Source organism: Miscanthus floridulus, chromosome 11 (assembly GCF_019320115.1).
Source record: "Miscanthus floridulus cultivar M001 chromosome 11, ASM1932011v1, whole genome shotgun sequence".
NCBI classification, from domain to species: Eukaryota; Viridiplantae; Streptophyta; class Magnoliopsida; order Poales; family Poaceae; genus Miscanthus; species Miscanthus floridulus.
The window spans coordinates 87,641,640-87,668,185 of record NC_089590.1 but is presented as its reverse complement, the minus strand read 5'-3'; the positions used below and the strand labels follow the sequence as shown (position 1 = coordinate 87,668,185).

Here is a 26,546-nt window from a genome sequence, read left to right as displayed (position 1 = left end):
AGAGTTTAAACATAGTTATTACAAACCAGTTCGAATAAAAGTAGCGGAAGTCATTTGTTCAAACCACACACACTCACGCGGAGTTTAAATATAGTGCCAGCGAATGATCATCTCCAACAAAAGCATCAGATGAGACGTAAGGAATGACCATGCCCATGGTCCTAAGCATCACCCATCGCAGGATAAAGGCAGTTGATACAGTAGCCGTAATACATCTGCCCATCTGCAACAAGTGGGAATAAAACCCTGAGTACGAGAAGGTACTCAGCTAGACTTACCCGACATAACCAAAAATAAATGACACCAAGGATTATGAAGGGCTTTATAGTAGGGTAGCTGACTCATTTGCAAAAAGAAGCATTTTTAGCATTTCGAGAACCTTTAGAAAAGCATTTTTGCCAAGTTAATTATTATTAACCTGTCGACTAGATTTGGCAAATTGTCAGCTGAAACAGTATTTTTCTTTCACACAAACCAGCCAGCAGTACTTCTTCACGAACCAGCAATGATACGAACCAACCAATCGAACAGGCTGAGTGAAATAAATAACTAATAACTCAATAAATAAACGATATTGAACATACAAACAATTAGGAATCCCAAAAGGCCAGACCGACAATAATCCCATCACAGTAATTAGGAATCCCAAAGAGCCAGACTACTGACAGACAATAATCACATCAGAGTTCTACAGGATTTATCAATCTCATACAAATCTTGTAAGTAATCAGTTCTCTATAAAAGTATTTACCCAGTCAAAGGCAAATCAGAATTAGTCCAGAACTAATTTGAGACAATTTGCCAAATCAAATGAACTGGAACATGATTTGACCCTACAAACCCACCCGGATCAGACGTAACCCCACAAACCATAATACTAACGCGGCGGCTAAAACGAACCATAGATCCGACGACCGCACTAACCCAGGCGAAGAACTGACAACAATGGGGAGATTTATATACCTTGATGATGAGAAGGTTAGCGTCTGGTAAGGTTCTTTCCTCGTCGGGTTTAGATGGTGATGCCGATCAATAAGATGAGCGCCCGTGCGGGGCTCACCTTTTATAGGCCTGGTAAGACTGTCTCCAAAGGGCCGAACGCAAATACGGGACGCATTCCTTCTTATAGGTCATGCGCAGTAAAAAGCTTCGGGACGCAAAACTTCACGTTTCCAACTACGGACGCAAAAGTCCAAATGCCGAGCGCAGCCCGCATCCATGGCGATGCGGCTCCTGTCCCCCTCCACGCCGCCCCCACTCTTCCCGAGCCCCGGCCCGAAGGCACCCACCTCCGTCTCCGCATCATCTTCCTCCAACTCCTCCGTCCGCTTGCGCAGCGCGCGCGGCGTCTGCAGCGGCTGGCACGGCCGTGGCGGGTGGGTCCGACCGGGACGGCAGACGCTTCGAGGGGGGAGGCGCGAGCTCTGGATCCGGCGCCACCGTGCGGCCGAGCTCCGGCCCTGGCGTCGATGTGCCCGGCGAGATCTGGACCCGCCGCCACCGTGCGGGCGAGCTCCGGCCCCAGCCTCACCGCGTCCGTGCCGGCGGCTCTCTTCTCCGCGGGCGGCGAGCGGCCCTTGCCGGCGGCGCTGCTCCTTCACCCTCCAACGGCGACCACAACCCCTCACCTGCTCCCTCCGATGGCCGCCGCAGCCCCTCCCCTGCCCGATGCCGCCTACCCCTGCTCCCTCCGATGGCGGCCGGGCGAATCCGGACTCCACGACGGCAGCCGCGCCTCCACCGACCTCCATCGGTAGCTCCTCCCTCTCTCTCTCTGCTGTGTTTTGCGTCGTCGTTCTCGATGATGCTTTTTTTGCCTTCCGACTCCGTTGCTACGCAAAATGCCTGCCTTCTTTGCGTCCTCCGTTGGAGTGTAATTTCGGGACGCAAAACACTGTGCACGAGGTTTTTTGGGTATGGGTCACCGTTTGCCTGAGCCGTTGGAGACCGTCTAAGGCCTTGCAAAGAGATATCAGGTGAGGTTACCTCCCTGTGTCACAACCAATGGATGCGGGCCACGTAGAATCGTAGATCACACCATCTTTGGGCTGAAAGGCTGAAACTGCGAAGGTTTGTGGCCCAATTGAGGCCCAGGTTAAGCAGAAGATAGCAGCAGCCCGAGTTGATGAACGGCCCCGCATCGTCCCCGCCCAAGCTAGCCGAGCCTAACTCGGTCTCCCTCTCCCGCATCGAGAGACGCCGTCCACGTCGCGCCTCCTCGTTTCCCAAACGGCGGCTCCGCCTGCGGCCGCGCCGCCGCCTTCTCATCGTCGCCGCTTCTCCTTGCTCGCGGCACGCCATCTCCTTCTCTCGAACGCCAACTCTCGTCGCGCTCCGGGGCCGGCGCTTCCCCGTCTGCTCTCCGACGCCGACGAGGGAATGCCCCCCTGTTTCCTCACGCCAATGCTCTTTGGTGTTTGTTTGACCCGCTTATTCACATAGTGAACTTGTAGGCTTGCTGTATGTATGTGCTACAATGGCGTCTCTGGGGCGAAGTGGTTTCACCGGCTTATTCAAATTGTGAACTTGTAGGCTTGTTGTATATGTGCTACAATGGCGTCTCTCGGGCCCTGTCCCACTTGTGCATCCCTTTCCAGCCCTCAAACTTGAATACCCCACACATTCTGGATGACCTAGTTCCTCAGAAGATTGTGTGGCATCGGCGGCCTCATGACCCACCGGTCCTTGTGGACGGCTAGAGGGATTATTATGGCCATGCGCCTGCTGTCATTGAGCTCTGCATGCAAGTGGGTGCAGTAGTGCCCCTGAAATACCATTGCATGATGAAGACACATGGCTTAGCACCGCCTGTTCGATGAGACCATATGTCATAAAGTTGACTGCCTGGTTAGGTACAGGAACTGTATAGATCAGACACCAAAATAATTTTATTTGTGAATGAAATTTCTAGAGTGCAAAAGACTGTTCTGGAAGAAGCCATCAGTTAACCGTTATGGCTAGCTGAGGAGATACGCTATTTTGAAGATTATTACTGTTATCAGAATCCAGAAGGTGAGACTGAAAAGAAAAGATTTCAGAAGGTCAGTACAAGACACAACTATTACTTTGAAGGCCCTCAGACAATAGGGAAAATTTTGCATTGTAACATATTAGATCAGATTACTTCATTGCCCTTCATTTGTTCAGATTCGTTTCTCTGGAATGGAGGCAGAGCTTTAGGAGTAGCCTACTATCTGCTCTTCAGTGACTCGGCACAGCTACAGTAATAGCAATGTTGCCACTTGCCATTGTTTTATGTGATCTTCATTTTGCCAAGAGGATCACCTCAGTGTCGTACCTTAGCTTTTCCCCGCACTTGTATTTTAAACTTACAGGCAATTTTGTTATGTGCAAACCATGTAAACATATAAGAGAGTTTGACATATTCTGTATTGTATGTATCAAGTACTATACCCTGCTGTCAAAAGTCGCAAGCATTCTTTCTTACAGCTGTAACTTTGTACACAGGTTTTTACTTGTGTTCTTTTTTGCTGTGCTCGATACTGATGATTGAGTCACATGGTTGACATCTGTTGTCCAAAGCTGAATGTTTCTGATCTATATTCAAATTGCGTTTCTGCTCTGGACAAATCCTTGTCAGGCCCAGCATCCAACTGCAGAGTAAAGGGAGCTCTCGTTGACGGTGAAGCTTTTTTTAATATGAATCATTTCACTGGATTAAACCACTCTAAATTTGTGCTAAGATTGAAAAGTAATAAACGATTTTATAGCTGAGAACTGAATAGTTAAAAGGTTTCGTAGTTGAGGACTGTAAAATGAACTTTCTTTCTCCTTTTTCCTGTGACAAGTTGACAACTACTTGTCTCCAACGTTATATTTCAATGACATATTAGTATATTACTTTGTTTGATCTTTTGATAGTGAGATGGACACAAGTATTTCCATGTTTGCAGTTGAATGGATATTTGAGCCTCTAAACAGTTAAAAAAACGGACTAGCTAGCGTCCGGACGTTCGATCCGGGTGCTAGCGTTCGGACGCTGTCCACACAGAGAGCGATAGCGTGTTGAGTTGTGAGGGAGCGCACCAGTAGTGGTCCCGCGCTGCCCCGGACGTCGCCCCGAACGTCGTCCGCGTCGCTGGTTGTTTCCCACGCGCATCCCATGTACAACACCTGATCTACTTTTAAAACATCTAGATACAATCAGTTGTAACATATAAAAGAAGACAATGTCTGAAACATTTGCAAAAACGTCTGAAAAACATTTAAAAATCATTGCAAACATATGCAACATCCAGATGAAACACTTGCCAACATACGTATCAAACACTTGAAAATACTTGAAATATATGCTTGCAATATGTATATACAATATCTAGATCTACTTTTTGCAACATCCAAAAAAAACGCTTGCAACATTCGTCTGGACCAGATGAAACATACACTTGAAATATACGTGTATAGCCATTACAACATGCGCAACATCCCGATTTACTTTCGCAACATCGATGTACAACACTTGCAACATACCTCGAAAACATCTGAAACACTTGAAACATACTATTGCAACATGCACTTTCCGCGTAGCATCTGCCTGCTGCTTGGACGAATGGAGGCTCGTCGACACGGAGCTCGAAGCCGCGGAGTGGCGTGAAGGTTGCCGATGTGGAGCTCGTCGGTGGCACAGACCTCAGCACAGAGGCAGGCGGATGGAGCACATCCGTGACTGGAGGCGCGAGTTCGGGAGCGAGCTAGTGAGCGTCTAGCGCATCGGCCTCGCCGTGACATGTGCGGCGTGGGCGGGCGGCGGGGGCGCGAGCGGGGCGGCGCAGGTGAGGACAGGGTCTGTCCCGCGAGCAGAGGGAGCCGCGACATGGGCGGGGTGAGTGCGGGTCCGTCTGGACGGACGAACGCCCAAAAGCCCGTAAAAATATATCATATTGATACGCAGGTCAATATCTGAGGTTGCGAGTTCTTGTTGTCTTGTCAGGCCACCTGATGATAGTTCATCGTCATCCTACTTGCATGATCATTCACTCGGCTGTTCGTAATTGCAGTTACATTACACATGGATAGTACTCCCTCTGTATGCAAGTACATGTTGCGTGTCAGCAAAATAGTTTAGGTTTAACCAAATTTTAGTAAATACTATTTACATTTACGGCTCACGCGACCGACGCCCCACGCGGTCGCGAGGGCGAGGAGGACGACCAGTTCATGCCCGGCTCGGCGGCGGCGGCCTGTTGGCGCCGTTCGACCCCTTCGCGGACGCCGACGAGGACGTCGGGGCGGCGTCGCGGCGCCCAAGGACGACGTGGTGCACCTCCGCGTGCAGCAGCGCAACGGGAAGAAGACGCTGACCACGGTGCAGGGGCTCAGCGCCGCCTACAACTACGCCCGGATCCTCCGGGACCTCAAGCGGGAGCTCTGCTGCAGCGGGGTCGTCGTGGACGACGAGGAGCTCGGCAGCGTCATCCAGCTGCAGGGCGACGACCGCAAGGCCGTCGCCGCCTTCCTCGTCAAGGCCGGCATGGCCAGCAAGGCCAACGTCAAGGTCCACGGCTTCTGAGTTCTGACCGCCGCCGCGCCCGCGCCCGCGCCGCCTGTCGTCTCATCAGTTTGTTAGTTTGTTTTAGTTGTCTTCGATCGGATGCTTTGTTTCGTAATGATTTGTGTCTCGGTTTAGTTCAAACGGTGTCGATCTTGTGCCGTTCTTAGTATGGACTGCAGATGTCATTTTCTAAGAAGTCATGTTAAGATCTCGTGTTTGCTTTTAGGATTAAATAATTTTGCTATGATTTGCTTACTTGTTGATTGATCTCCGTCCGTATGCCAATCTACGATGTGCAAAAACACACAAACAGCTGATGAGACATTGGCAATGAGAAAACCTCCTCAAATCAAATTTGTTAGAACAGATGTACTCTGCAGCACATCCGCAACACCGATTTCTTAGCCAATTTCAGAAATTTGGCATGGTGCTGTGTGGCAGAGATATGGATGGACAGTTGAACGTGTTGTCTTGCACTGTTGTACACTTTTGAAGACCTTGCCTTGTTCAGAATATCATTATCGTTAGTACAATTACAATTTTTCAGCATGTGCTAACAAAAAGATATTACTCAACCCAAATTATGTCTTTCAGTCAAATTTGGTAAAATGCAATGTGACTCGGTATCTAATTATTTCTCATAGCCACGGTGTTTGTTTACTCTTTTTCTTTTTTTGAGGGGAGCGGTGTTTGTTTACTCGACCAGACCAGGTGCGACAAGCCTTTCGGATTTGGCAATTGGCATCTTCTACAAGATGAAACTTGCACACCATAGTATCTCGCATTCTACTTGGCCACGTGGCTCACCTCCAAAGCTCGACGTCGTCGGATCCTGAGCAGCAATTTCATCAGGCTGTCAAACCAAGCCTCTGCACAGGCTTTCCCTGAACTTTCGCTGCTCCTCCTTCGCTCGTGTGGGACGACGACGCCAGCTCGACGAACCATCTCACTGCCGTTCCTTGGCTCTCATAGCGGTAGCGATCCTTCTTCTCCAGCTCATTCCCGAGCGCCGCCTCCCTCCATTTCACAGCCCCCTCCCCTCCCCGTCATGGCGCCCGTCGACGGCGAGCACATCCGCAACACCGATTTGTTAGCCAATTTTAGAAATTTGGCATGGTGCTGTGCGGCAGAGATATTCTAAATTTCCATGGGTGGACAGTTGTGTCAGTTGAACGTGTTGTCTTGCACTGTTGCACACTTTTAAAGATCTTGCCTTGTTCAGAATATCATTATCGTTATGCTACCTTAATTAGTACAATTATAATTTTTCAGCATGTGCTAACAAAAAGATACTTAACTCAAATTCTGTCTTCCAGTCAAATTTGGTAAAATCCAATGTGACTCGGTATCTAATTACTTCTTCTGAATCTAAAAAGGCGCAATACAAAGCCAAGGTGTTTTGTTTACTCTTTTTGTTTTTGTTTTTGTTTTTGAGGGGAGCGGTGTTTGTTTACTCGACCAGATGCGACGAGCCTTTGGGATTTGGCAATTGGCATGGATACATGGACTGGACTGTCATGAGCCGCTCTGAAGAAAGCCACCCAACTCGAGCTAACAATTGGATTGCCCTCAAAGGCCTAGGCCGTGTTTCACAGGAGAGAGCCGCGTGGGCCACGGCCCAAATGAGATCCTCGCTAGCGCTGTGACTGAGAGCTGAAGCCCAAGTGGAAGCCCGCAACCGAACCGGCGCGAGTCCAACGGAAGGAACACACCACTGCGCGCGGTCCCCACCAGTCAGGGGCACGGCCTCGCCGGTTGTCCCCTCCTCCGCCGCCGGGACGAACAACCGCAGCGCCCCTCCCTCGCAACTTCCCTTGTGAGTTCTGACGGACGGAGCGGTTCGAGACCTCCCCCCCCCCCCCCCCCCCCACCCCCTCTTTACTCTGGACGTCCGCAACACAGGATCATCAACAACAACGCCAGGGCGGAGCGGGGTCGTGGAATGGACTCCAAGTCCGCGCCCTTCTTCTATTCTCGTCGACTTCGTCTCCATGGCCCAGCAGCGGCCGGCGGGCTCGCTCCCCGCGCGGGTGCTGCTGCCATGGCGCCTGCAGTGGCGGAGGCAGAGGCAGAGTCGGCGGCAGATCTTGGTGAGTCCGCTGTGCTCGCTTCTGTTATTCCCTCTAGCTCTCGCTTTGCTGGTTTAATCTGTGGTTGCCCATGCTGCTGCGCTTGTTGGTTTGTTGCTGCAATCCGCTAATGGCTTCGTTGCTTAGTGAATCTACTAGTGTCTGGAGTATACATAGTAAAAAAAAAAAAGGCCTGCTTTCTCTTTCGCATCCGTTGTTTTTTATGCTCTTCCACTTTTTCGCTCACTTGGAATTAGATTTCTCGTTTTGGTGCTATATATTTAGATATACATACATAGTAAAAAGCAATGTATGTACTTTTGATATGCATACGTAGTAAAAACAAAGCAATGTATCTTTAAAAGTCTTATAAAATTTGAGTATTTGCCGGTCAATCTGCGGTGTCTGCGGTAACGGAGTCGGGGAGAGTAGCCGTTTAGCCGAGACGGAGAAAAATCGCGTTTTTTCCCTCGCCAAGTGTGTGATTCCTGTAGCGACTCGACTGTTCCGTCTGAGGACCGTTAGTATGTCGTTTTTGTTTAATGGACCGTTTAGTCCGTCTAGAAGCTCGACTGTTCCATCGATCGTTTAGTCCGTCTCACGTCTCAGTCACAAAAGTTGCCGGGTCGCTAATTTTAAGTTCCCGGTTTATAAGGACATACCTCTTCGGGATGTTTGGTTTCGTAGATAGGATCACGATGGCTTGATCATCCGGACAGTACCCGGAACGTAGCTATGGATCGAGGATCTTAATTTTTGTCATTTCACCTGATTATTTTTATTTGCCATTTTCCCATGATTTTTAGAACTTTTTGCAGCCGTTACTTCACACTGGGCTGGAGGCCCATTTACGTTGGGTGTGAAGTGCTCGCTTGCTCGCTCCATTAGTCGAAGCATCGCTCCCAGGTCCCAGCGCCGCCGCCGTTCGACGCTGCGATGCTGCCACGCCGCGCCGCTTGACCCCAGCACCACCGCCGCCATCCGACGGTGCTGCTGGTATGCCGTCCCCTTCTCTCCTTCTCTTGATCCGGTTCTTTTGGTACGCCGTCCCATTTCGCGACCCAGGCACGTTCCTGCGACCGTACCGCGCCGTCCCCGTTCCGCGATCCGGAACGAAAGTTCCGGGAACGGGGAACGCCGCAGCGTTCCTTGTGACTGCGTCTACGGTTTAGTCCGTCTAGGGACCGTTAGTACGTGATTTCTGTTTAATCGACCGTTTACTCTTTTATTAGTAGTTTTTCCCCTTTAATTGACCATATATCCCTTTTATTAAAAGTTTATTTTGCCACTTAAGCGGCTACGATGGTTTAACGACAAGTGACCGACCGTTAACCGTTTAGTTTTTAAGTATAATAACACTGCCCGTAGCTTATGGATTTTTTTTCTGGATCAGGGCGTCAGGTGGGGACATCGCCGGCGACACCCGACATTGTCCGCAAGCCAACGCGGGCGTCCGGGACAACCGCCGCAGATGGCTCTTGCTGCACTGCTCTGTACACCAGCGCGGCTGCTGGCCCCAGAAAGTTGGACAGCGACTGCCTGGCCTCGGTGCCGTCGCATGCCCAGGAACAATCTCAGTCCGCCATGCCGGAGGATTTGGGACATGTGGGCTGTGATCCGGTGGGCACGCAGGAGTCCAGCACCTTGCCTTCACTGGTGGGCGAGTCCTCTGGCAATCTTGCACAGCAAGAGCAGCAGCAGCACCAGGAAGAAGGTGTTGCTAGTGGCAGCGATGCAGGTGCTGCTTCTCCTGCCCATACTCCTACTCCGGAGAAGGTGGGGCCCACATCTCGGAGCTGGGGGAAGAAGTCGACCAAGGGGGTTCAGCGGCTCAAAGTGGCCAAAGATAAAGTGATGAAGCCCAAGGTGACCACGCCCAGTACAGTCAAGAAGAATAAGAAGAAAATGCCAGAGGATGGTAATCAACGTGTTGGTGCTGCCAGGTCTAATAGTGCAAGACGCAAGTTGGATTTGGATTCATCAGAAAGTAAAACATGTTTCAGCAGAGCCGAGCTGATGGGTAACTTGATGTCCCTTGCCAAGATTCATGGTTTAAACAGTGAACCAACTACGCGCAAGAGGAGCAAGAGAGGGAAGAAGAGGAAACTGATGGTAGGACACAAGGAAAGTGGTCAGCTGGCACTTTTGCCTTACCAGAGGACTCCAGCTGTTGTGGCATCCTTTGCACTTGAGCCACTTTGGTATTCAACAGAACTTGACATCCCACGCCCTCGAAATCATGGGAAACTGCAAGCTAAGGTTTTGGGCCTTACTGATGAAACATTGAGGGTGTTTGCTGTTCTGACAGAGTGGGATAGGAGCGACAGTGAGAGTTTTGAAGGGTTTGATATCGGCAGCGGACCTGAATGGGATACAACACGGCGCACGTTTGAACATTATGTGGATATATTCATTGCTGAAATGTTTGCCCTAATTGGTAATTATTCTGGCCCTTTTTATGCTTTCTTGTGTCAAAATGCAAAATGCAAGAAAGAGGATCACATTACCTTTAATAAAAAGTGACAGCACAAAAAAATGCCTTCTAATCTAATCTAACTTGTCTAAAAAGCTTAGGAAATCTTGCACTATTGCAGGTCACTCCATAACCTTAGTTTTTCTCCATTTGTGTCAAAAAGCTAGATTGAAAAATATCTTGTGGAGTCAACAGGAAAAATGATTTCTTGACAACAATCTAAGCATTGTGAACTGATAAAATGAAATTCAGAAAAAATGGCGTACCCAGTGCAGAGAGCTCCCGCTCTGTGCGGGGTCTGGGGAAGGGTGTTAGAGCCTGTGCAATGCGAGGAGACCGCGACTCGAACCCGGGACCTTCCGGTCACAGGCGGTAAGACTCTACCGCTTGCACCAGGCCCGCCCTTCATAAAATGAAATTCAGAGTTAAGTCAATTTCATATTTCGCAGAACAAAATAAAAAAATCTTGTAGATAATTTGTTGCCTTAGATCAAGAAATAGTTCTTCCAGTGAGACATTAACTTCATTTGTTGAAGTTATTCACTGAGATGCCACTCCTCTATTTCCCTTTCTTTCTTTTAGATTGTACACTTCTTTTAAATGTATGTTAGCTTCTAAATTGTGACCAAAGATCCAATGATGTGTGCATGAATTTTTTTTCTGAGCAAACATCAGTTATTCAAACATAGACATTGGGAAGACCTATGTAGAAGCAAACACCTGTTGCATGGCTGTCAACAGTGTCACAGTTTTATGAACAAAAATCATGTCTTGCTTCTACAGTAGTTAGTTGTATCGGATCAGTAAGCCATACAACCTACTGTCTCTATGGGATACATGAGTATGAAATGGTTTCTAATTTCTTAATTGCTTTCATCAGGGCCTAGAAAATATTCTCAGTGGGGTGGATCCCTAATTGATTCTGTGGTTGGTACTTTCCTTACACAGAATTCTGCTGATAATTTATCAAGGTAAAATGAGGATCCATAAATATGATTTTAGAATGTTCGTATGTTTTATACCAGAACTAATTTCCTCCTTTTCCACTTTCCTACATTTTTCGTTCCTTATCCATGGAAAACAGCCAAGCTTTTATGAACCTAGCGGCAAAGTTTTCTCCAAAGAAGAGACACTATAAAGCTAATGCAATTCCATTAGTAGATGGTGATGATAAAAACGTGAACTCAAATGAAGCATTGGATACGTTTGACTTCGTCGATTCACATTTTGATGGATACATTGATTCTGAGGAAGTTGACTATGATACAGAGGTGAAAGGGCATTATGGTGAAGATGAAGACTACAATAGACTTATAGGGAATTTCGCTGCTAGTATGAAGCAGAAAAACATTTCTACTTGGGACAGTGACCTTATGAACTTAGTGAAGAATAAATCAGGAAATCCAGTATGCACTGAAAAAAACTTGAAAAGGATCTTAGCTTCACTACAACAACCAGACACAGCATCTAATTGGAAAGAGTTACGGGAGGAAGCATATAAAAAGGGATACAATGACAAAAGTCGAACTGAAACAAGTGATGTTGTAGATTGGGAATCAGTTCTAAATGCGCCATTTTCTGAGGTCGCAAAATGCATTGCAATCAGGGGGCAGCATAACATTTTGTGTGTGCGGATACGGGTATGTTATTGCAAGACAAAAACTGCCATCTACTTATTTCTAATATTTTGTCCAAGTTTTTTGTGGCATCACTATATTTATAACTATCTTACCCCAAGTAATGAATGCACTCATCTTTGAAAAAGTTAGTGTTCATCATTTGTAATCCTATTAAAAAAATTGTAGCGAAATTATATTTATAAAGTTATATCCAACATTTTTGTTGCAAGAATAAATTTCTAAAATTGTATCCAAAATTTCTGTAGACGGGAAACTTTCTTCAGATGGAGTTGTTTCTTTTACATGTGTATTTAGTGGAATGAGTTTTGTGCATCACATGCCTGTTGTGGTATTAGAGATAATATTATAATCTAAACCTCAAGATTAAATATCAGTCTTTTGTTCTGTTCTTTCCCAGGAGAGTCACCGCGCACAAATATTTTCTGAGATTTTTTTATTGTTGGCTGTTTTTATTAATACTGTACACATTTATTTGCTTAAATTAAATTATTTATTTCATCAAAACATATGCTTCATCCATATGTTATGATTTTTTATGCCAACTGAAGCAGGTAAATGAACTCTTATAGGAAGAAAATGTGAGAACTCTAGTCTCCCTGATAGGCTGTTCAAGTGTTATAGAGCATTGTTATGAGTTTGCTGGTCGCTGCAAAATTTGATGTTAATCTATGCATTCTAATTGGCATATACTTACAATACTTAATGCTGGAAGGCATATTACATTTTGATGCTTGGCATTTTGTAAGTATGGGAATGGACGTACTAGTATCTTTTTAACGAAAATGACTGACACATCTTGTATCATCTACAGTGGACTCTTTATTCAATACAACCAAATGTATTTCTCTATTCTACAACCACCAGGTTATCAACAATGTGATTGAAATATTAGTTTTATCACTTACTAGGGTTTCTAGCCTGTCATCATATTTATCTTTCTTATTCTTGGGATGAAAGTGCTAAAAGCATTCTTTTACCTTTTTACAGGAATTTCTCGATCATGTACAGAAAGCTCAAGATGGAAGCTTTGACTTGGATTGGCTTAGATTTATATCACCTCAAAAAGCCAAGTATGGCTTTGCTCATAGTACATATACTACTGCCTATTGCTTCACCATTTTGTTCTATTCTTTGTGGTGGCTGTTGTTGAATGAAATATCTTCAAAGAGTAATATTCCTTTTTATTGTATTTGTGCCTGTGAAAAATTAAACAACTTTGTTAAGTGTTTCTTTTATCACCTAGATTATTTTTAGGAAAACTGTATTAGTGGACACAGTACAACTTAACAATTGGTTGTCTAAAACTGTATAAGAACTATCGGATGATTGTCTTGGAATTTTTAGCAGGGAACTGCTACCAGGTTATGAATCAAGAAAATCAAACCCTTCCACAGTTATATACAATCTACTTGCATAATGGAATTCCATCTCGCAAAATTTACTTATTCTTTTTATTTTCTTGGCACTAGAAAAATTCTGCTCAGTATACATGGGTTTGGAGTGAAAAGTGTTGACTGCCTTTGCCTTTTGTCATTGAGGCATAGAGCATTTCCAGTAAGTTATACTTTGTCATTCTGTAGAAAATACGGTCAAGCGCGAATGCTGACTCCATGCTTATTTCAGGTTGATGTCAACGTAGCTCGCATAGTGACAAGGCTAGGATGGGTCAAACTTCAGCCCTTAAACGGTGCTGATTTCCATCTAATTAACCTGTAAGATTTGTCTAGGTTGAATATGAGAATATGATTGTAACAATTTTCTCCTTATTTTTTTGTTATAATAACAATTTTCTCCATATTTCCTTTTTTTGTTTCGTGAAGATATCCGCTCTTGGATGATGTACAAAGGTACTTATGGCCTCGATTGTGCACCATTGATAAGGAAAAGCTGTAAGTCCACAATCTCCTTTGAAGATTAGTAGCACTTCACCGTTACTCTTAGTCTCTAAGCATATCCATCTGACTACCTGTACAAAAATAGGTATGAACTGCACTGTCTTATGATAACTTTTGGAAAGGTACGCATATATTCTAAGTGAGTTATATTTACGTTTTGCTAGGAATATTTTTCAACTCTGGCTGTGGTTGATTGATTTCATGATTCAGGTAGTGTGCACAAAACAAAATCCAAACTGCACAGCTTGTCCTTTCAGTGCAAGTTGTATATATTACAATAGTTTACTTGCCAGGTATGTTCAAGATTTATATTGTTGTTTGTAGACTGTGCCTTAAGTATTTGTATAACTTTATGCCATTTAAATTTAAACTTAGCATCCATTTAACTAATATATATCATAACAAATAGGTATTATCAGATACCATTAGTTTAGATTAGATTTTCAAAAATTAATTACTAACAACATAACTAAACCTATTCAAAGAACCAATCAGATGATAATAAACCAAAAGAAAAGAGAGTGCTCCTGTAAGTTATCACATTTGCGACAGTATGAAAGATGGGTGCTCTGAATTATCGTAAGGAATGTCAGGAAACCAGCCAGTTAAGCGAGCAAAGCCAGCCATGACTTCTCCATTCCCACATACAGTAACATGGGTCCACCTTTGTTACGCAGTTTGTTACTTGACCATTAAGTTATGAGAATTAGGAAGTTGTATTCTAGAATTTTTTCAGATTATAAGGATTGCATTCCATATATTAGATCCAATGTATTAAGGTTACTTTGAGGCAAGTCATCCTCCAGCTGCCACACCTTCCTCTTTCCCAGGTGTTTTACAAACCACGTCCAGTGATATGGGTCCATGACAAGAAATTTGTGACTTATTTAGGGGTGGGGGTGGGGGGACTTGTTTGGTAGACTTCATTCATTATTGCTTTCAATTAGTAAAAGATTACCTCTCACTCAACTCTTCAAGTTGTTTTCCGTCTTAACCCTTAGTTTTAAAACAATTAATTTCTTCCTCTATTCACCTAACTCAAACCAGTATTATTGTGGCTTGTATTGCTGAGTTGGAAAGATTCTTGTTGTTTTCAGAAAGCCGCTTCCTCTTCCAGAGAAGCATGAACATGAACAAGGAGAACAGCAAGCAAGCATGGTTGCTTCTGGGAGTTGCACACCAAGTTCTCAACAAATGTATCAGTATCAAATTCCAATAAGCAGCACTACAGAAACACCACCCATCCATAATTGCGAGCCAATTATTGAGATGCCACCAAGCCCAGAATATGAATACAACAGAACACCTAATGAGCAAGAAGATTCCTACGAAGATTATTATGCATGTGATATTGAAGATTTTGCACCAGAAGGAGTACAGTATGATGCTGAGATAAATATTTGTTCAAGCAAGCATGTGCTGAACAGTAATTCTTGGACACTGAACCGTGGAAAGGACTTGGCTGTCATCAATCCAAAGGGTAGCTTTGGCCGAAATAAAAAACTAAAAAATATCGGTCGTCTTAGGACAGAACATAATGCGTAAGTAATTTTGATTTCTTGATATAATTTTGTCCTTAGAAATCAGCAATTCAGCAGCACCTCTCTAAGTTCTTTTTCTAACTTCTATTGTAGATACGTCCTCCCAGATGATCATCTAATCCTAGAAGAGGTGTGCTATATTGTGTGATTCTTAACTTTACTACAATTATGAGTTATATTTTTCTTTTACACTGACATTGATTAATCTAGTGACCTATTTGCTTGTGTACCAGTACGAAGACCGAGTTCCAGAAGATATGTGTCCTTACCTACTAGTGGTTCTTTCTTGTCCTGATGACTACACAGTGGAAGGCACGGTTCTGGTGAGCAACTACTATTATGATTTCTAACCAATCCTGAAATTTGCTCCTACGGGAGTTGAACCCAGGACCTGAAAGTTCTGCTTAGGAGTCACAACCACTATGACTTTTCTCAGCTGCTTTACTGATCTTTGATGGATCAGCCATGGCCTGGTTTTTATTTCAACCCAATCCCTTGGGGTTGGCTGGGTAATTAATTCGTTTTTCATCCCAACCAACCCAAGGATATTGAATTTTGTTCTCTTTCATCCAAACATACCCTTCAATTCTGTAGAATTCTTATTCTGATTTAAATTAAAATTATTGAAAAATGCGTTAAAAAAATTATTGAAAAAACTTTGGCAACTCCTTATCACTTCTTTTTGTTGATGCAAATTCTTACATAGTTCTAATGACAACAATGCTCTCTCTCTCTCTCTCTCTCTCTAAACTCACCATTGAACTATTTTTCCTCGATATTGCTGATTGAAGTTGTTATGTTCCCCTCTGTTTTGTTTTGTTATTCCTTAACCATGCATATGTGAATATGCAGATACCATGTCGGACAGCAAATAGAGGAAAGTTTCCGCTGAATGGTACCTACTTCCAGGAAAATGAGGTATATAGCCTTTAATAATCAAAGCAAATACCATACCAGATTGGTTGAACACTAGTCCATAAAAAATATACCCTTTTGTAGGTTTTTGCAGATTACTCATCTAGCCGAAACCCAATAACTATACCTAGGGAATGTATTGGGATGCTGAAGAGAAGCGTTGTATACTTTGGTTCATCTATACACTCAATCACAAAAGGTATTATATAAGTGAAATATAAACATGAAAGACAGCCGTGAAATGATTGTTGATGAGTCATTTAACTTAAATTCTTATCAACCTCAGGTCAAACAAGGGAAGATATCCAGGAATGCTTCAAGGAAGGTATCAAGTGGCTCTGAACGTTTCTTGGTTTTCTTTTCTTTTGGCTGAGTCGTTGGTCTTCATCTCAAGGCTCTCAGCTCATAGGTCATAGGTTCAAATCCCAGAATCATAGACGGAAAATCCAACATGTAATCCATCTAACAACCTGTGCAAGACAAATGAGCTTTGTGACATAGAAATTGCATGCTATGAAAGCGTAGTATTGCAGACCAGTTACCAGGCCCACGGGTTTGTTTGACACAGACATGACATGCGATTCCTTTTCTGGTCTAATCTTTTTGTTCTTTTTAGGGGAATCTTTTGTGGTCTAATCTTACAGGGCAGATCCGCTTGGTGATTTTTTGCAGGATATGTCTGTGTACGAGCGTTTCATCGGAGGACCAGAATACCACTGCGCCTATGTGCCACACTGCATGCTACCAACACCATAAAGAAACCAGCTGGTGAGAAGCCTGTGAAGCGGGGCAGGACATCGCCGGAAGGGAAGAGGAAGAAGAACGAGACGAAAGCATCTTCCACTAAGTAGGAGCTGATGGTTGCTTGACGTAGCTGTGTACAAATTGTAGCTAAGGAATTAATGGTCTGCAAAAAAACGAATTGTAGCTGGGAATAATGCTGAACTAGTTCTGTAACACCCCCTGGTTAGGACTTAGAAGATAATGTTAGTTGTGTTAGCTGACGCCCAAGATTGGGAGCGAATACATGGTGATCTCTCTTGTGTGGCGGCTATTATATTTCTGCCTGTCTTGTGCTTTATTTTTATTCATCTTAGACTGTTTACCTTAGTGTTCCTGTTGACTGGAACTGCATAGGGTCAGAAAGAAGTGTGTTCAGGCCAATCTTTTGAGTATTGTCTGAAAAAAGTGTATTCACTGCATGGTTTGTGAAGAAGTGTGAGAAGTAGAGAAACATAATACGCTGAATAACGAGGCACACATGTTTCCGTATGAGCGAACATCATCGCAATAAAAATAATATAATTTTATATTAAAACAAAGGTCCCAAATTTCAGAGCAATAGCCAACCCCAGCGCGCAACCTTGCTTGTTACTTGGTTAGGCTACAGGCAGTGAAAAAGAGGGAGGGAGACGGAAAACCCTGTAATTTTAGTCTTTTACGGTATTGTTGACACTACCAAACTCAGCGGCTGGTTATTATCTCAAGTCAAGATACCAAATATCGGGATGCTCAACAGCTTCAGAACATCCTTGATCTCTACGAGCATTGTTCTGGGCAAATGGTTAACAAAGCGAAGTCTGCTGTCCTTTTCAGTACAAACACCAAAGGGCAAAGGAAGAAACAATGAGTGAAAAATATCTTGGCCTTCCAGTGCGAGTGAAAAATATCTTGGCCTTTGCCTACCTGAAGGATAGGATCTGGAAGCAGATGGAAGGAGAAATTTTTGTTGTGGGCCGGCAAGGAAATTCTAATCAAAACAGTGGCTTTTGAATAAAAATCTCTGCAAAATATTCCTGCCCTCACCTTTTACAAACAGTTCTCTAATTTGTTAACAAATCGTGAATCTACAAGTAGGCAGACTGTCAGCTACAAAACCCAGTAAATCGTGCTGTCTACTATCACAAAAGAAAGTGGATAAGTTGACAGGATTCTACGATGATTCAGACTTGTAATGTAAGATTATTACCATCCTTAAACTATTACTTTCCTACACTACAGAACTGTTGCTTCCTCGAGGTCTTTCAATACATCAAGGCTAGAACTCCACGAGTGGTGACAGAATTGTTGTTTACTCCAAATCTTTCACATCGCCAACAACTCTCTTGAGGTATGCAGCTAGCAGATGAAAGCTTCTGCAGACACATATCACATCACTGATCCATCATTATGCACGCGATCGATGCTATTTCATTCTTCACGATCACAGAACCTGGTTGATGCAATATCTTTGTCAGCCGCAGGAAAAGCCTTTGAAACTGCTGATTGCTGGCTGTCCTCGCGTACCGTCCTCGCCTCTGTCTCCTTGTTCTCAAAGGGACGTGCAGCATCGAACGATCTCCAATGGCGTACAAGGTGAAAGGGATCTTCAAGGGCCTCAAGGTCTTCTCCCGGATCTTCGGTAAGCGGGCATTTTATTTTCTTTCCCGTCTGAAATCCTCAACCTCAACTTTGGCCATGCACGTACGATGGTCGTCTTGTCTCTTCGTCGCCCGTTTGTTTCCTCCATGGATCGTCCTTGCAGCGGTGAAGGAGCACGAGATGGAGATCGGTTACCCGACGGACGTGAAGCACGTCACGCACATCGGCTGGGACAGCGCAGCGGGCAGCGCGTCTCCAAGCTGGGTAAACGCACAGGGCACCAAAATTCAGTGCATTGCCGCTGCAACTTTTTCTCCAAATGTCTGAATTCTGATCAGTAAAGTCTTAATTTAATTTTGTTCTGTCCTGTATTTCCTCGCAGATGAACGACATCATGGCGTCCTCGGACTTGTCGTCCCTGGGCAACTTTGCTGCGTTGACTGGTACCTCCAGGGTTTCTCAAGGTACAGTGACCATTCGTCCTGCTCTTCAGTTCAGAATGCATCGCTCTTTTTTCTGTGGTTCAGTATTCAGTTCAGTGGTTGCTTCCTATGACAGTATGATTGCACCTTTCTTAGCAAAGGTTTTGGTTCCTTATGTGATCTTTCCAGTAGAATCATGCGCATGTCACAGCTTGTTGCTTTGTCCATTCCTCTGTTAGTTCTTGTACCCATGGTCGCAGCAGAACACATGGTAGCAAAGAAAATGCACTCGCTTCATCAGGTTTCTGAAGCCTGGGATACCAGCAACATGTCTGAACTCTGAATCGCTGTTGGTGAGCCCCCGGTCTCGTGCAGACAAACTGCGACCAAAATTGAAAAACTCGATCTTGTTCGTGGCTTCACGCAAACAATAGGACAAACTTCTCCCAGAAACATGTTGGTTTGGTTCTTGCTTCATAAGACGGTAACACCGGCAGAGGCAAATCTGTGATGGGGACACGATCAGTTGGTGTCGTTCATACTGTACTTGCCTGGAGAGCAAGTGATGTCGGCGTGTGGTTGGTTGGTGTTCCGGGCGACAGCCGCTGACCGCGGCCAGGCAATCGGCAGACATCATCCTCCGATCCGGATCACATTGTATTGCCGTTCTTAGTTCCAAGATTACGCACTTTGATTTTGCTTTCCATTCCAGGATTAGGAAGGATCTTATGCCATGCGCGCGCCGCTGACACGTGTTCTGTCTGACAGATCTCGACCGCCAGCAGCGTGTCGGCGCGGTCGTCGCAAAGAACACCGGCATGCGGGACGACTCCGCCACGTGCCCCGACGTTCCAAGGCCGCCGACGAAGAAGCCCAGGGACGGCTCGCCGACGGCATTGTCGGCGTCGGAACCGTCCAGCAGCTCCACGGACGAGGTGGCGGCGTCGCCACCGTCACTAGCGGGTCATGTCGACGTTGTTGCAAATGCCGCGCGATGATCGGAACTGTGCTCCGGCCTCCCGCCCTTCCGAGTTTGTGTAGGCGAGGCTACAAAGATTGCTTGTTTGGTCGTCGTCTGATCGTCTCAGCTTTGCGTAAAGTGTGTATGTGTGTATGGTTTTTTTTAATCCTGTCTCTGCCAAGGTTGCAACAATCGTAGATTTTAAATCGAACATAAAAATTACTGAAAGCCTAGCATCCGGACGCGGCTCCCACACCTACGTCCCGCATCCCGCCCAACACGGGAAACCCGCATTCGCATCCCGTCTAGCGCCAGCGCCCACGTCTCCGCGCCCGCATGGGGAAATCCACATGGGTTGACCCATGGCTGCGCCCCAACAGCAGCGACATGCGGCTTCAGCAGGCCGCTGTCCGCCAGCCATCGACGCCGTGTAACATTCTGATCTGCTTTTAAAACATTCAAATGAAACATTTGCAACATACGTCTAAAATAGATGAAACACAAACATTTGCTTGAAACATGCATGTATAGGCATTGCAACATATGCAATATTCATATCTACTTCTGTAACATCCAGATGAAACACTTGCAATATAAGTATGAAGCATATGAAACACTTGAATATAGGTTTGAAACATGCGTGCAGAGCCATAGCAACATATATAACATCCAGATAGAACACTTGAAACATATGTCCGAAACATGTGAAATACTTTGAAACATAGGTTTGCAACATGCGTACATTGTCATTGCAACATCTTAGATCTACTTTTGCAATAAACACTTGAAACATAAGTATGAAACGCCTAAAATACTTGAAACACCGCATCGTCAGCGACCACAACCTCCCTGATGGGAACTACGGTAGCCAGCAAGTTCAAATATGGGTTATGTCGAGAGCTGCCCAACATATACCCAGGCGTAGGCGCAGGCCTCCCCTTCCTGTCGCGGTATCTTCGACAGGCAGTGGTGCACGTCATGGCCACGACGGTGCGAGGTGGATGGGGGCACAAAGGAGTGCGGGATGGGGTCCAGGTGCGGCGCTTCCATGCTGGAGAAGGCCCCCGAGCTAGAGAAGGCCGTCGGGCTAGAGAAGGTGTGAGGTGGATGGGGGCGGTCACATGCGTGCGGCTGGTGAGCGGTAGTCGCATGCCTACGGCTGTGGGGGAAGGAAAGTGTTGTTGTCTTTTTTTCGAGAATCCGTAAAACACACTTAAGGTGGAGCGAAGTAGGCCTGCTGGGCCGATTGCGTAGGCCCGAGAATAGGGGAGTCTAGACGGATATGTCTGGGCGGACGAAAAAAACCCAGAGAATCTATATATCTTATGAAGATAAACTCATTAGCAATTTATCTTGTCATGCAAAGTATCCACATCAGCATCCACTAGAATATTTCACTAACACATTCAACTATCTCATCATATAAAGTGTCCACATAAGCATCTACTAACACATCCAACTAACACAGGCCATTATGTCTTCATTAAAGCTATTCACATTAACAAACCACATCATTTACTAACATATATTTAGCTGTCCACATCAGAATGCTAAAAATCATCCACTAACATGTATTATGGTATTTATTTAATCATATTAGTAAATATAAGTAGTATAATTTCACCGGCGATTTTCATAGCAACGCGCCGGGCGTTCTTCGAGTTCCCGTAAAAATTATGGAAAAGTAGACTCTGTTAAGGATCGGATAATTAAACAGCTTTGTCAATTAAGATCATAAGTAAAATCATATGGCCAAATCACAGTTTTAATAACACGATTAAGCGTCAACCATATCGGCCTGTTAAGCGGCCAGGCCTGAGTGGGTATTGTCTCGTCTGACATTCCGGCCCGGCCCATCACAAAATCCCCTCTCCTTTCTTCTCCCTCGCCGGAATGTTGCGGGGAACCGGAGCGCTAAGCCAAGCCGACGGCGGACCGCCGGCGTTCCCTCCGTCGCGTGTTACTCCACCCGCTCTCGGCGCGCGTAAGTGAGTTCGACTCTAACGCTCGTAGCAGTAAATCCTCTTTTCTCCCCCCATTTCTCTGTTTTTTTTTTCGCGTGGAATCGCCATGAGAGGACCTCGACGAGTTACTGCTACATTGTTCCCGCTACCAAACTTGCATATTGATGAGCAAGTTGCTAAAAATTAGGATTTCGATGAGTGGGGATGTGGAGGGACTAAAAATTTGCCGGGAGCCAAGACATTTGGAAAGACAATTACATGTTGCAATTGGATAACCGCTCCAAAACCCTTCCGCCGCTCGACGGCTGTTGCGGCAGTGGGATGCTCATGTCATGTGCCAGCGCGTATGGGCGCGCGTCGGCGGCAGGCTCCAGCGATGCGCGGCGCCCCCAGAAAAGTGCAAAGCTTGGAGCAACTTGCGAGGGGGACCGAGATTCGTTCAAACGATGCACAAGGTTACAAAGTTCTAACTACTGCAAGGCTTTCTTCCTTTGTTTTATGCGCATGATTTTGCAGTTCCAACACATATCGGTTCCTTGTCTCTTTCGGAGCTGCTGATCCCCATAGCCGTTGCCGATTCCGATGCTTCTGGTTGGTCCGGGCTACTGCATTCTGTGAACCTGCCCTGCTTAGGCTGCTTTTGGTTAGTTCTGGGCTATATCATACTGTTGTCTGGAATATTATGTTATATTAGTCTGTCGCCATATTAACTAGAAGAAGGATGTAGGTAAACCTTTCCTCTTTGATCGATGATGCGAAGAAATTTGGCTTTGGCTGTTCGACATCGTCAGCTGTCGCTGCCCTGTACTGTAATTACTAATTAGTTTCTCACTTGACTATGCATCAAGGTCGTCACCTAGTAGTAGTATTATTTCATAACCCAACCATTACAAGTAGCAGTGTGACAATGAACCATGAATTCTTTTGAGATGGAGAAGAATCCTATGCATGATGTTCTACAACTTGAACTAGCCAATATTCTGAATTCTAACTTGGCATATGCCCTGAATACTTTTTCAGTTAAAAGAAACTTAATACCCTTCTATGTCTTGTCCATTTATCATTTTTTGAAAGATACATTTTCGCTTTAAATATCTCCTAAACTTCACAATATTCAGATATTTGGTACTTTTAGTTCAGTTCTCAGCCAGTTGTTACCATGGACATGCTGAAAGTGACTATGTATTACTCTCTTTGTTCCAAATTATAGGTCGTTTTAGCTTTTCTAGATACATATCTACTCCCTCTATTCCAAATTATAAGTCGTTTTGGTTTTTCTAAATACAAATTTTTTTTTGCTATGCAATTAGATATACACTATGTCTAGATATATAGTAAAAGCAATATATCTAAAAAACAAAACATCTTATAATTTGGAATGTAGGGTGTAGTTGGCTCTAAAGCTTTGTACCTAGACAAGCTAAAAGACCTATCATTTAGGATGGAGGGAGTATAAGGAACTGCCCAATGGCTGTAATATTTAAACTTACAAATGCTTGGTTGTCACTGAAAATTTCCATCGAATAGATGAATACTGAGGATACGAGTCAGACATACCAAGTGGGCTTTTATTAATACAGACTTATCCAATGAGGTCTTCTATGGAAACTGACCATTTGGAAACACTAGGGATGTGTAATGAAATAGAAAAATAGTCACAACTTGACAAATAAAATAACCATGCCTTTTCCAGCCAGCTAGAGTCAGTATAAGCATATTGTGCATTGACAGATGACAAATGCACAGAAATGTTAAAGACATCTTGTCCATTTATTTGTCTTTACAATCCATGCCGCATTAAAGTGTTAAAGACATGCACTTGTTTGCCATATTTTGAGCTAATTTTCAGAACTTAGTATACTGTATACACACATTCCTTTCGGAAAGGCTCATGTTTTTTTCAAAAACCTCAAGGGGTCTAAAACGGAAAATACATTGTGAGCATAGGGGCAGATGCCCACCCTCATCCTGAGCCATCAGATCGGAAATATTGTAAATTCCAAATAATTAATGTTAAAGTGAAGCATGTCTCTACTGCACTCATTTCCTTTAAAATGACAAATGTATCATACAGTTTAGGAGAACTGAGCAGAATATTCTTACACTGTCCAGAATTCCAGGTCCACTCGATGCTAACTGTCTCCTTGTGATAGCACATGCAAATATCTTATTTTGCTAGAGAAGTATGTATGTTGCTAGTTGTAACCTCTGCAGAAGCTATATAAATTATTGAACTGAACTAATTGCTTGTTTTGGTTTAGTCAGGACTTAGTATTTCTGTAAGGTCAGCGATGCCCCTTCTGCTTATTCTGACTGATTAAGCAGGTTTTTGAATTTTGATACTAGCCACTCATTAAAGAAATGCTAGCTTCCTGTGACATGAGGTCAATATTACAGCTTGCGTCTAGTTCGTGACCGTATTACTGACGTGTGGACAAACGTAAGGGAATCATCCCTATCCATGTGGACTGCAAACTGACTGAACTAGCTAATTACTTTCTTAAACTGTTAACTGTGTAGTTCACACCCTAGCACTAAGCTGTTATGTTCTACTAGTTGGTGTTAATTTAATCCCCTGCATTTCAGTAGGACAAGGAGCATAATGGCACAAAAGTTTGGATTTTTTTTTCCTGCTTAAACAAGGTATATGCACACATGTTTTCAACTTGCTTGCTGACAAGCAATTGCACTGCAGGGTTTACCTAAATTTTGAAATTTAATATGTTCCGCTATACAAAGTTTTCCTCGGTGTCATGAACTTGACTATCCTGCTTTACTTTTTGTTGTTGTTGTCCAATAGTTGAATATGTGTTTTCTTTTTTCCTATTTGAATGTTATATATGATCAGACAGCTCAACAGCTGGATGGGAGTAGGCTCTCTCGCTCAGCTGACAGAAGAGCGTGATGTATGAACTATAATAATTGTGTACAATTGCATTGAATATACTGGTGGTATACATGAAAAAGAATCAACCGAGATAGTTTATCAACATAGAGATAGGGACCAAGCAAAGCCCTTTCTTCCTCAGCTCATTACTCTCATATAGCGCCTTCTCGTTGTTACTAAAACTATTGATGACTTGTTGATCCACGCCAGTCGCCTGCTGTTTTGAACCCATAGCTTCGAAGTATTTGGCCTTCAGTATTCCAAGAAAACACAGGTGTAAGTACAACTGGGGGCAAGTAATCACCATCTTGAAAAACTAGATGTCAAAGCTGTAGATGAGCAAGCATACCATGAGCTGGGGCATGTTGAAATCTTTCGCATCCATGGTTGACATTTGCTTCAAATCGAAATGTTCCATGGTAGCTATCTGCACAGCAAGTCCACAATCACGTAACGTTAGAACATAAGCTATGCGCTATGCTGTTAGAAAAGGCCTAACCAGGGAGTCTTTTGCTAACCTTTTGGCCAGCTGCAGAAGAACAGGCAGTGTCCTGTAGGGCCTCATCCTCCTCGTCGTCGTCGCACATGAGCTCAGACGTGATGAAGGAGGCGTCGTCGCCAAAGGAATGGAAGGAAGAAGAGAAGCCGGAGGAGAAGCTGCTGCCGCCAGAGACCGCTGCATGCTGATCGTCCATCTCTCTGATGCCGTCTTGCGGCGTCGAGGCCAGGAAGTTTGCGATGTGCATGGCCCAGCTGCTCTCTCCGGCTGACATGGTGGATGTGGCCGCCGGGCTTACGCATGAGGAGGAGGGTGATTTGTTCTCCATTGTGACCAGTGCCCGTAAGTATGAAGCAGTAGGAGCTATCAGCAGCAGCAGCAGCAGAAAGCAGATGCTCTTGTTCTTTGATGCTATGCTTTGTTTGTTGTCTGGATGGGATGGGAGTGAAGAAAGCTCGCTAGAGTCCCTGGGTATATATATACGAGTCCAGGGACGACTATCGACCAGTGGTACCAGCAGTACATGCATATGAACTGTCTGCGTGTAGAATACAGTTGAGAGATCCCTCTCTAAGAATCTTCTCGTTAGTTGCGTATGTTAGTCAGTAATGATCACTTGCTAATCGAGAGCTAGTAACACATGGGGATATTTATCATAACGTTAAATTAAATCACTTAGTAAGGAGTTACTATAATCTCGTAAATTAACATAGTAATTATCGTAACTCAAAGTGGCTACAGAATAAGTTATTCTGCAGCCAGCTACAGGATAGTAGTTCTATATATATTTATATATATATATATATATATATATATATATATATATATATATATATATATATATATATATATATATATATCCTTATTGACCTAGTATATTGTAGAGCGCATATGTGTATATATCGTGGTACAGTGGTGTGGTTATTATGGTGACGACTGTATTTTTTTAGTCCTTGAATGGAAACAAAAGAAAAGAAGTCTAATTTTGTGGCGAATGAAGCGTGGCGGTTGGGATGCATATCATCTCCGGCCAATGATATGGTTTGGATACAGTCAGAGGTCCACTTCACCAGCTGAAGGTTGTGAAGCCCAGAGCAATCCACATCTATCATCGCCTTTTTTTTTTTGTTGCCTCGGAAGGAGATGGTTCTCTCTAGCTCGGCCCTACTTTTCAGCCATGAAACAATATTTTTTTCTTACAATAAATCAGCCTTACAAATCATCCGTAGCTACAGTAAGTCCTGCCGAAGGGGCATGCATGCATGATACTCGTTCTCATAAACCCGGTTGTGTTCTGTTGAAAACTGACCAGAGTGCATGTGGAGCAGTGGTGACCACTGACCAGCAGCGGGATAATGATGAGCTGAGCAGTGGCGAAGCCGGAAATTAATTAAGATTAGGGGAGAG

At 44.4% G+C, this 26,546-nt stretch overlaps 3 protein-coding genes, 2 long non-coding RNA genes and 1 pseudogene across 8 annotated transcripts; 4 read left to right on the top strand and 2 right to left on the bottom strand.

Annotated features, from left to right (window-relative positions):
• Positions 1–1,073, bottom strand: LOC136494539 (uncharacterized). Its single transcript, XR_010768625.1, has 2 exons — positions 964–1,073; positions 1–223 (listed from the first exon to the last, which is right to left on the bottom strand). It is a non-coding gene; the product is annotated as an uncharacterized lncRNA (long non-coding RNA).
• Positions 1,074–1,132: 59 nt separating this feature from the next.
• LOC136492380 (protein translation factor SUI1 homolog 2-like) lies at positions 1,133–5,591 on the top strand (annotated as a pseudogene).
• A 1,833-nt stretch (positions 5,592–7,424) lies between these two features.
• Positions 7,425–17,209, top strand: LOC136493765 (DNA glycosylase/AP lyase ROS1-like). Of its 2 annotated transcripts, none has more exons than XM_066489914.1 (17): positions 7,425–7,602; positions 8,975–10,018; positions 10,935–11,025; positions 11,139–11,694; positions 12,682–12,764; positions 13,164–13,248; positions 13,318–13,406; positions 13,515–13,583; positions 13,675–13,711; positions 13,800–13,882; positions 14,687–15,130; positions 15,224–15,260; positions 15,364–15,453; positions 15,983–16,048; positions 16,130–16,244; positions 16,332–16,370; positions 16,718–17,209. In XM_066489914.1, the coding sequence occupies exons 1-17, from the start codon at positions 7,455–7,457 to the stop codon at positions 16,894–16,896; spliced, it is 3,255 nt and encodes a 1,084-aa protein (XP_066346011.1). In that variant the 5' UTR covers positions 7,425–7,454; the 3' UTR covers positions 16,897–17,209. The 2 variants fall into 2 exon arrangements, with proteins under 2 accessions (XP_066346011.1, XP_066346012.1); XM_066489915.1 differs by lacking the exon at positions 7,425–7,602 and adding an exon at positions 8,448–8,577.
• Positions 17,210–18,267: 1,058 nt separating this feature from the next.
• LOC136494366 (CRIB domain-containing protein RIC10-like) lies at positions 18,268–20,011 on the top strand. 3 transcript variants are annotated; one of them, XM_066490532.1, is made up of 4 exons: positions 18,283–18,446; positions 18,573–18,670; positions 18,789–18,870; positions 19,597–20,011. In XM_066490532.1, the coding sequence occupies exons 1-4, from the start codon at positions 18,389–18,391 to the stop codon at positions 19,824–19,826; spliced, it is 468 nt and encodes a 155-aa protein (XP_066346629.1). In that variant the 5' UTR covers positions 18,283–18,388; the 3' UTR covers positions 19,827–20,011. The 3 variants fall into 3 exon arrangements, with proteins under 3 accessions (XP_066346627.1, XP_066346629.1, XP_066346628.1); XM_066490531.1 differs by having other exon boundaries at positions 18,570–18,670; XM_066490530.1 differs by having other exon boundaries at positions 18,268–18,670.
• A 1,631-nt stretch (positions 20,012–21,642) lies between these two features.
• Positions 21,643–23,025, top strand: LOC136493764 (uncharacterized). The gene is made up of 4 exons (XR_010768437.1): positions 21,643–21,773; positions 21,941–22,208; positions 22,270–22,396; positions 22,481–23,025. It is a non-coding gene; the product is annotated as an uncharacterized lncRNA (long non-coding RNA).
• Positions 23,026–24,662: 1,637 nt separating this feature from the next.
• LOC136493763 (vascular-related unknown protein 4-like) lies at positions 24,663–25,710 on the bottom strand. The gene is made up of 3 exons (XM_066489913.1): positions 25,159–25,710; positions 24,990–25,067; positions 24,663–24,890 (listed from the first exon to the last, which is right to left on the bottom strand). Exons 1-3 carry the CDS (start codon positions 25,666–25,668, stop codon positions 24,723–24,725), a joined length of 756 nt encoding a protein of 251 aa, XP_066346010.1. The 5' UTR covers positions 25,669–25,710; the 3' UTR covers positions 24,663–24,722.
• Between the last annotated feature and the right edge of the window lie 836 nt (positions 25,711–26,546).

Bases quoted from the DNA above. Each gene is read 5' to 3' on its own strand.
- LOC136493765 (XM_066489914.1), top strand. From the start codon at position 7,455: ATGGACTCCAAGTCCGCGCCCTTCTTCTATTCTCGTCGACTTCGTCTC. The intron at 12,765-13,163 runs GTATGGCTTTGC...TCTTGGCACTAG, and splicing joins ATATCACCTCAAAAAGCCAA to AAAAATTCTGCTCAGTATAC. The intron at 16,245-16,331 runs GTATTATATAAG...TATCAACCTCAG, and splicing joins TATACACTCAATCACAAAAG to GTCAAACAAGGGAAGATATC.
- LOC136494366 (XM_066490530.1), top strand. From the start codon at position 18,389: ATGGCGTACAAGGTGAAAGGGATCTTCAAGGGCCTCAAGGTCTTCTCC. The intron at 18,671-18,788 runs GTAAACGCACAG...ATTTCCTCGCAG, and splicing joins GCAGCGCGTCTCCAAGCTGG to ATGAACGACATCATGGCGTC. The intron at 18,871-19,596 runs GTACAGTGACCA...TCTGTCTGACAG, and splicing joins TACCTCCAGGGTTTCTCAAG to ATCTCGACCGCCAGCAGCGT.
- LOC136493763 (XM_066489913.1), bottom strand. From the start codon at position 25,668: ATGCATGTACTGCTGGTACCACTGGTCGATAGTCGTCCCTGGACTCGT. The intron at 25,068-25,158 runs GTTAGCAAAAGA...CTTGCTGTGCAG, and splicing joins CTTCTGCAGCTGGCCAAAAG to ATAGCTACCATGGAACATTT. The intron at 24,891-24,989 runs GTATGCTTGCTC...GGAATACTGAAG, and splicing joins TCAACATGCCCCAGCTCATG to GCCAAATACTTCGAAGCTAT.